The sequence below is a fragment of the Ruditapes philippinarum genome, unplaced genomic scaffold (assembly GCF_026571515.1).
Source record: "Ruditapes philippinarum isolate M1 unplaced genomic scaffold, ASM2657151v2 ctg16849_1_1_1_1, whole genome shotgun sequence".
Classification (NCBI taxonomy): Eukaryota; Metazoa; Mollusca; class Bivalvia; order Venerida; family Veneridae; genus Ruditapes; species Ruditapes philippinarum.
The window spans coordinates 1,501-11,499 of NW_026863155.1; the positions used below are offsets into that span (position 1 = coordinate 1,501).

The 9,999-nt window shown below is 33.9% G+C and overlaps 1 protein-coding gene across 1 annotated transcript; it reads left to right on the plus strand.

Annotated features, from left to right (window-relative positions):
- Positions 1–779: 779 nt before the first annotated feature.
- On the plus strand, positions 780–8,516 carry LOC132721292 (uncharacterized). Its single transcript, XM_060705573.1, has 6 exons — positions 780–898; positions 1,244–1,328; positions 1,672–1,803; positions 5,730–5,859; positions 7,351–8,057; positions 8,362–8,516. Exons 2-6 carry the CDS (start codon positions 1,250–1,252, stop codon positions 8,514–8,516), a joined length of 1,203 nt encoding a protein of 400 aa, XP_060561556.1. The 5' UTR covers positions 780–898; positions 1,244–1,249.
- Positions 8,517–9,999: the final 1,483 nt, after the last annotated feature.

Sequence of the window (9,999 nt, forward strand, 5' to 3'; positions counted from 1 at the left end):
ATTTTCTATTCTTTTACCTGTCCGAATAGTCATTTGTGTTTTTATGCCTCCACAAAGTGGGAGCATATAGCGTTGCACTTGTCCGTCCGTCCATCCGCACGTCTGTACGTCCCGAAATCTTGTGAACGCAACTCCTCTTAAACCGGATGGCAGATTTTGCTTAAACTTGCAGGGATGAACAACCTTAATGTGTAGATGGTAGTAAAGGAAGGAATTTTCCCTGCGACCAAATTTAACAGAATTATGGCCCTTTGTTGATTTTTTCACTATATACTATATAGCAATTTTGTGAACGCAACTCCTCTTAAACCGGATGGCAGATCTTGCTTAAACTTCCAGGGATGAACAACCTTAATGTTTAGATGATAGTAAAGGAAGGAATTTTTGCTGCGACCAAATTTAATAGAATGATGGCCCTTTGTTGATTTTTTCACTATATACTATATTGAAATTTTGTGAACGCATCTCCTCTTAAACAGGATGGCAGATTTTGCTTAAACTTCCAAAAATAAACAACCTTAATGTGTAGATGGTAGTTAAGGAAGGAATTTTTGCTGCAACTAAATTTAACAAAATTATGGCCCTTTGTTGATTTTTAGTTTTCAACTTGTGGCACATGTAGTCCAAAAAATATTTGACATAGAGTCATAAAATTGACAGAAAAGTGGGGTGTGGGGGCATCCGTGTCCTATGGACACAATTCTCCTTTAAGTTGAAATATGTATATTAAACATATATAATTTATGTATCATTGATATAAGTTAATCATTATCAATTGCAGACAGAGGTTTGGAAATATAAGGGAGGCAATCAAGACCTAACTGACTTACCCATCAATTGCTTGATAAGTCCATGGACTATTGAAGATTTCAAAGCAAATGTGATTGATGAATTACGAGTATGTATAACACTTGACAAAAGATGTGTTTGTAAAGGTTGAATGTCATGAAAGGCAACCTTCAGATTATATATCTGTAAAAATTAGGTCCTCGGCATGTTTATATTAATATTGAGCTTTTGTGCATTTTAGAGGTGATAGTTTACATTTTCAAGAATCAGGGACATTTATTTTTATTATAAGTAAATGTCTTAAATCATACAGCATGAAGTCTTTAAATTTAAATGAATGTGTTGAAATGTTGAATGTGTTGAAATTATATCACAAGACTTTCTGTATATTTAATAATACTTTAACATATTTTATCTTAAGATTATGTAGTCATGATGTTTACATTCATTTCAGGACATAATGGAAAGGACAATCGTTTGTGAGATATTTAAAAACAATGAGGAAATTAACTGTCATCAATGCATCATCAATCCAATAGGTAATTTGTTATCAATTAAGTATAAGAAAATATATGAAGAATTTATTCTGATAATATTACAAGACTACAGTATCATGTTGTTGTTATACATAAGTTCAATGGTGGAAGTTTTACAATTGGTAAACATGTTTTTATGAAACTGCCCTGTTTAAATCCAGTATAATACTTTGAAATAATGAGCCTCAACTATGCGAAAATTAAACATATATTTTGATTGAATATTTTTTTTTTGAGAATGGGTTTAAGTATTTGATCATATTATATAACAAATGCATATTTGGAGAGTACCTGTTGCATTTATAATCTAGTTCAATGCACGCACATAATATGGTTGCAATTTCAGCTGAAAATTCTTCGTTGACTGAAGATTATGACAACTGTCGTAAAAAGATAAGAGTATGCATGGCTTGCGAGAAAAACAATTTTCTCAACCCAGTAATCTGTTATTGCAGTGCAAGGCTCTCATCCAAGATAGGTATTGTAACATACATATTACAGTCATATTAAAATCGGAAATCTATTTATTTATCTAACATAAGTGAAAGAAGTTTATATCTACTGAACAGGTACATCAATAGTGTTGGTAAATATTCCTTACATTTGCTCCCGTTTTAAGACTATGATAGTGTTTGAAACATTTAAAAGTGATCACAGGTGTTCTGCACGTTGATTGGTCACTACCCGTGGGCCAACTGCCCCCCCCCCACCTTTAAAAACCATGTAAACTGCAGTATTTTTCATTTTAAACATGTTTTAATATTTGGTATATGCTTTTAATTCGATTACCTTCATCTCCCACAAAAAATTAGAAAATGATATATATATATATGAATTTAGTAAAGGCAAATCGCCGCTCATTTTTCAGCACTCATCTTAATATGAACTCCATAACTCCAACATTTTTTTACCATTTTTCAATATCTTGGTACCAAATGGTAGGGAATTGATTACTCTTAAAGGAATTTAAGCTGTTTTAAGAAGATATGTTATCTCGAATTCACTGCAAGTGTAACTCGACAGAGACCTGACCGCTGTGGTTTTGTGTCGCCTCTACGGTGTAATGGCGACATATAGGGATCACTTCTCAGTCGTCTATCAGTCTGTCCGTCCGTCACAAAACTTGTCCGGACTACTCCTCATTAACTACTGGTGCAATTTCATCCAAACTTTACAGGAATGATCAGTACCAAGCCTAGTTGTGCATATTGTCAGCATTTTCCGGTTCAATGATTTTGTCAGAGTTATGGCCCTTTAATAATTTTTATTTTTAAAGTTTGTCCAGACTACTTCTCTTATACCACTAATGCAATTTTAATGAAACTTTTCAGGATTGCAATCTGTAGCTCAAGTCCTTGGGCATATAGCACGGGTTTTCCGGTTTGAATGATTTTTGGCGGGGTTATGGCCCTTTGAAAAAAAGGTGTTTTTTTCTTTGTGTTGGCCAGATACACAAAAGTTTGTCCGGACTACTCCTCATAAACTACAGGTGCAATTTCATCCAAACTTTACAGGAATGATCAGTACCAAGTTCAGTTATGCATATTGTCAGCATTTTTGTGTTCAATGATTTTTGTCAGAGTTATGGTCCTTTAGTAATTTTTATTTTTAAAGTTTGTTTGGACTACTTCTCTTATACCACTAATGCAATTTCAATGAAACATTACAGGATTGATCTGGTAGCTCAAGTCCTTGCGCATATTGCACGGGGTGTTCCGTTGAATGATTTTTGGCCGAGTTATGGCCCTTTGATAAAAAGGTGTTTTTTCTGTGTGTTGCCAGATACACAAAGCTTGTCCGGACTACTCCTCATAAACTACAGTGCAATTCATCCAAACTTTACAGGAATGATCAGTACCAAGTTCAGTTGTGCATATTGTCAGCATTTTTTGTGTTCAATGATTTTTGTCAGAGTTATGGTCCTTTAGTAATTTTTATTTTTAAAGTTTGTTTGGACTACTTCTCTTATACCACTAATGCAATTTCAATGAAACATTACAGGATTGATCTGTAGCTCAAGTTCTTGCGCATATTGCACGGGTTTTCCGGTTGAATGATTTTTGGCCGAGTTATGGCCCTTTGATAAAAAGGTGTTTTTTCTGTGTGTTGCCAGATACACAAAAGCTTGTCCGGACAACTCCTCATAAACTACAGGTGCAATTTCATCCAAACTTTACAGGAATGATCAGTACCAAGTTCAGTTGTGCATATTGTCAGCATTTTTGTGTTCAATGATTTTTGTCAGAGTTATGGTCCTTTAATATTTTTTATTTTTAGCTCACCTGTCACAAAGTGACAGGGTGAGCTTTTGTGATCGCTTTTCGTCCGGCGTCCGTCCGTCCGTCGTCCGTCCGTAAACTTTTGCTTTAAACGACATTTCCTCATAAACCACTGAGCCAATTTCATCCAAACTTCACAGGAATGTTCCTTTGGTGGTCACCTTTAAGAATTGTTCAAAGAATTTAATTCCATGCAGAACTCTGGTTGCCATGGCAACCAAAAGAAAAATCTTTAAATATCTTCTTTTAAACAACCCAAAGAGCTAGAGCTTAGATATTTGGCATGAAACATCTTCTAATGAGTGTCTACCAAGTTTGTTCAAATAAAAGCCCTGGGGTCAAAATTGGCCCCGCCCCAGGGGGTCATTGATTTTCCCTATATGCATATAGTAAAAATTTAAAAAATCTTCTTTTAAAGAACCGTAAGAGCTAGAGCTTAGATATTTGGCATGAAACATCTTCTAGTGAGTGTCTACCAAGTTTGTTCAAATAAAAGCCCTGGGGTCAAAATTGGCCCCGCCCTGTGGGTCATAGATTTTCCCTAAATGCATATAAAATTCTTCTTTTAAAGAACTGTTAGAGCTAGAGCCTAGATATTTGGCATGAAACATCTTCTAGTGAATGTCTACCAAGTTTGTTCAAATAAAAGCCCTAGGGTCAAAATTGGCCCCGCCCTAGGGGGTCATTGATTTTCCCTATATGCATATAGTAAAAACTTAAAAAATCTTCTTTTAAAGAACCCAAAGAGCTAGAGCTAAGATATTTAGCATGAAACATGTTCTAATGGGTGTCTACCAAGTTTGTTCAAATAAAAGCCCTGGGGTCAAAGCTGGTCCCGCCCGGGGGTCATTGATTTTCCTTATATGTGTATAGCAAAAACTTAAAAAATCTTCTTTTAAAAAACCCAATGAGCTAGAACTTAGATGTTTAGCAATTGAAACATCTTCTTATGGGTGTCTACCAAGTCTGTTCAAATAAACAAATAAAAGCCCTTGGGTAAAAATTGGCCCGGGGGGGAGGGGGGCTATATACAGGTGAGCGACCTCAGGGCCATCATGGCCCTCTTGTTAAAGTATGTCCGGACTACTTCTCTTATACCACTAATGCAATTTCAATGAAACATTACAGGATTGATCTGTAGCTCAAGTTTTTGCGCATATTGCACGGGTTTTCCGGTTGAATGATTTTTGGCCGAGTTATGGCCCTTTGATAAAAAGGTGTTTTTTCTTTGTGTTGCCAGATACACAAAAGCTTGTCCGGACTACTCCTCATAAACTACTGGTGCAATTTTATCCAAACTTTACAGGAATAATCAGTCTAGTTGTGCACTGTCCGTCTGTCACAAAACTTGTCTCAACATGAAATTGGCCATCATGAGGCGACACATGTGATCACTGATCGCTCTTGTTGTCAAAATTACCCGACTAAACGGCAGTTTATTCAAAATGAATGAATATTTTTTTGTATTGCGCATATAAATATGATCACATAATATCATTATTTGTAATAACTGTTCCATCAAAACGTCATATAAAACTATAATAAACTGTTTTCCGATATTTCAAATTCCAAATCTAAATGCAAGTAATTGTTCTGCAGAGTGCTCTCCACTTTATTTTTTGTATGTAGTATTTTCATTGGTCTAAGATTTTCACACAACCAATGAAAATACTCCATACGAATACATCCGTTTATACATGTGTACTTTCATTTTGGATGGAGAATTTAACAAATCATTAAAACGGTTCGTTTTAGTTTTATATGATGTTTTCATTGAACAGATGAGAGTAATTGAATTAAAAGCATATACCAAATATTAAAACATGTTTAAAATGAAAAATACTGCAGTTTACATGGTTTTTAGAGGTAGGAGGGTTGTAGAGTGGGTGAAGGGGGGAGTGGGAAGTTGGCCCGGGGGTAGTGACCAATCAACGCCCTGAACACCTGTGGATGTGATTGCACATAGATTCAAAACTAGAAGTCGGAAATTTTCTATATTTTAGTAGATGTGGTCTAGTCTAAAAACTTGCAAACAGCACATATATTATTTACACACTTTCAATACTTTGATAGTACAAAAGTGGTTAAACATGCCAAGTGATTAACTCTATTTTTCTTTATCAAGGCAATAAATGGGGAGCATTATTGGTTGCTGGTGATGATGAAAGTCAAGAGAAAGCAGATGCCATGAAAAAGGAAATACTAGAGTTGGAGAGAGTGGTTACCTCATTGGCACCACGCATTATGGGTATAAGGTACCTTGCATTTTCTTTGTCCCGAGCATAACTTGATGACTAATGGTTGGAATTCAATACAACTTCATACAATGGTCAAGCACATTGAGAGGAAGTGCAGTGCACAATAACCATAACTCCATCTTCACTAATTACAGAGTTATTTCCCCTTGTTACTTTTCCTTGTCCGGAGCATATCTTGAAAACTACAGGTTGGTATTCAAAACTACTTCATACAATGGTCAAACACAAAAAGGGGAAGTGCAGCGTACAAGAACCATATCTCTATCTAAAGTAATTACAGAGTTATTGCCCTTTGTTACTTTTCAATTGCTTTCTTTTGTCCGAACCATAAGTTGAAGACTTATGGTAGGAATTCAATACAACTTCATAGAAATGGTCAAGCACATTGAGAGAAAGTGTAGTGCACAAGAACCATAACTCAATTTTTCACAAATTACAGAGTTATTGCCCTTTGTTTCTTTCCATTGTTTTTTGTCCGGACCATAACTTGAAGACTAATGTTTGAAATTCAAGATAACTTCATACAATGGCCAAGCACATCAAGAGGAAGAGCAGTGCACAAGAACCATAACTCCATTTTGACAAATTACGGAGTTATTGCCCTTTCCTTTTTCCTTGTCTGGAGCATAACTTGAAAAGTAAACATTGAAATTCAAAACAACTTCATAAAAGTGCAGTACACAGGAACCATAACTCTGTCCAGAGTAATCATAAAGTTATTGCCCTTTGTTACATTTCATTGCTTTTTTCTTGTCCAGAGCATAACTGGAAAACCACTAGTTGGAATTCAATACAATTTCATTCAATGGTCAAGTATATTGAGAGGAAGAGCAGTGCACAGAAACCATAACTCTTTCTTGAATCATTCAAGGGTTTTTGCCCTTTGTTCCTTTTTATTGTCCAGTGCATATCTTGAAAATTAATGGCTGGAATTCAATGAAACTTCATACAATGGTCAAGGGCAGTGAGATGCAGTGCAATGTACAAGAACCATAACTCTATTTGGACTAATTACAGTTATTGTCCTTTGTTACTTTTTTTTGTCCAGTGCATAACTTTAAAACTAGTAGTTGGAATTCAATACAACTTCATACAATGGCGAAGTGCAATGAGAGGAAGTGCAGTGCTCAAGAATTGTAACTCTTTCTGGATTTATTACAAAAATTCAATAAAACTTCATCAATGGTCAACCACATTGAAAGAAAATGCAACATACAAGAACCAAAACTATCTTTAATTGTCCACAACCATAAATCTATTTCATTTCAAGGTATTCTGTTACTAGTATCTTTCTCATTTCCGAAGCAGTCTTGTGGGGGTCATTATCACATTTAGTGATAGTTCTAGTTAACTTTATAACAACACCAATGGTATACTTAAATGAATTTCAATGATACATAAAAGTCAGACAAAAAATACGGATAATTATGTGTTATCATTTTTTATTGTTTGAATTTAGTTAATTACTTTGAAATTCGTTTCCTATAGCAAAGACAAAGTGAAGACAGTTGTACCGGGTGTTACAGAAGAATCACCAATATGGCCAACAATTAAAAAGCATATTGAGAAATTCAGTGAAGATGAGGAGATCAATACATTATTGATATACTTTTCGTGTCATGGTGGAAGTTCTGCTGATAAAAATATGTTTGAACTTGGGAAAAAATCAGAGTATATATCATTGGATGAGTTTCAAAATGAACTAAACAAATTGCACAAAATTGACCGATTAATTATTTTCCTCGATCGCTGTTTTCCTCCAAAGCTTACATTTGAAAAAAGAAAATTCGTTCAGATAAACGCATGCAGTGAGGATAAAAAGGCGGTTCTAAACAAAGAAGGCAGCTTATTTACAAAGTATGTCATTCATGGATTGAAAGCTAGATCAGAAGAGAGAGAATGTACCAAGGACTGCAACCATTGTTATTCCTATTGGAGCTCGAGAACAGAATATGTCTCTATTTGTAGCTTATATGATTATGTTAACAAACATTTAGAACTAAAGGCACCTCAGCCAGACTGGAAATTGGAAAGTATTTGGGATAACATTGCTTTCTTTACAGATGAGGTAGTAGAAATAGAATTTACTTTTCATAAGGAACCTTCAGAAGATGGTTGTAAACCTATCACTCTATCTCTTGGATATCTGAAAAACATGGACGAGGTCAAACAAAAGATTCTTTTGTCTTTTAAAGGTAATTATTTCATGAATATATTGAAATAAAGAAACATTTGTTTAGAAAGTCTTTTGAAAATATAAAGCAAAAAATTGCTTTGAAGTTATGGTAATAAGAAAATTTATTGTGGTTAAAGTTTTAAAATCAAGTTGTTTGTCCTCTTTTCAAAATAACAATGAGATTTTGTTTTTGAACTTAAATAGTTTTTACATGCACCTGAAACCATTCCTTACACATTTGCAAAATAAATTAACTTATATAAAGATAATTTCTACTTCTTTGGAGATTGTAATTTAGATTTCAGTATGGCATTTGCTTTCAGTTGATATAAAGACGCACGAAGTCAAAATACGAAAAGACACGTTCCGGAATGATCAACAAACAGACGATGAATGCACAACCTTGGAACAGGTCATGGAGGCCTGGGTACAAAGGTTTCCACTTTCGGTTACCTTTCATAAGAAAGAAGGGACATAGAGAAGCTCTGTCAAAGACGATAAAATGGGAAAAACTATTGAAAAGTAATTGTGAATTGAAGTCTATGAATGAATCCGTGAAACATTGAAGTCTATGAATGAATTCGTGAAACATTGAAGTCTATGAATGAATTCGTGAAACATTGAAGTCTATGAATGAATCCGTGAAACATTGAAGTCTATGAATGAATTCGTGAAACATTGAAGTCTATGAATGAATTCGTGAAACATTGAAGTATATGAATGAATCTGTGAAACATTGAAGTCTATGAATGAATCTGTGAAACATTGAAGTCTATGAATGAATTCGTGAAACATTGAAGTCTATGAATGAATCTGTGAAACAGGATGTAATGTTTGTCTTTAAGTTTTCAATATCATTGTTACCTATATGTTTCTTGATATAAACATATAGAAGTTATTATTTACATAGAAATCCCCTTATTTAGCACTAATGTTTTATATAATCCAACCTTATAATATTTAAACCACTTCATTCTAGATACAAGGCGACTGGCAAAACCCATATGATGATGAAAAAAATAAAATAACCCTTATGGTTTAGGTAACTAATAATCTTACTACATGAAAACATCTTGGTACTTTCAGTTACACAAAGATAAATGTCATTTTGAGCAAGTTTTTCAATGTACAATACACTCATGTGTAAGCGATTTGGATATTAAAATACAAGTTACATCAATTTATGGCATAAAAATCTAAGCAATTTGTTTTGTAAGTAAAAAAAAGGTTTAATATTTGGTAAATATTAAATTGTTTTCTTTTTTCTTCTTTTTTAAAAATAGTTTAGTGGTTTGTCACTTTTAATTACTTTTCCTGTCTCTTTTACAAATTATTTTAATGTGACGATCTTTTAACAATTTACAGTCTGATGCCACATTATCGATGTAGAGTGAAGTGCGTCTTCTGTTTTCAGTTACATGTTTTTGTATCTGTAAAATTTACTGCTGCCAATGTTGTTATGGCAGAATACTTTTTTGTGTAACATCACTATGATTTTTACTGATTGTTTGTTTGAATACTTTAAATATTTTTTTAATTATTTATTGCATCTTTTTAACGTGTGATCTGTTGTTCTTACCGAAATGAATTTGTACAAAAAAACATCAGAGACTTGAGTGTTATCTTTACATTTTGTTATAAACTTTATGTATAATTGACATTGTGAGACATTTGTTACAAAGTTTTGATATAATGGAGACATTTTATGTGCCCGTAAACATTTGCTGTACATATATATTGTTTGTTTGTCGTCTGTTAGCCCTAACATGCCCAGTCTGTATCTTTTGAGCCAATATTACTGATGATGAGGTCTTTGCTACCTCGGTTCAAGGTCAATGGCACATTGACTTTCAAAATCTTTATACGTTTATTTATAACAAAGGAAGACTACAGTGTATGAATTTGTTAATATGTTCCCTCCCAATATATACGCATGTTTCCTCCTTGTATTACCCGAAATA

Excerpts from the sequence above, each read along its gene's own strand:
- LOC132721292 (XM_060705573.1), top strand. The coding sequence starts at position 1,250 with ATGGAAAGGACAATCGTTTGTGAGATATTTAAAAACAATGAGGAAATT. Across the intron at positions 1,329-1,671 it reads ATGCATCATCAATCCAATAG|CTGAAAATTCTTCGTTGACT; the intron begins GTAATTTGTTAT and ends TTGCAATTTCAG. Across the intron at positions 1,804-5,729 it reads AAGGCTCTCATCCAAGATAG|GCAATAAATGGGGAGCATTA; the intron begins GTATTGTAACAT and ends TTCTTTATCAAG.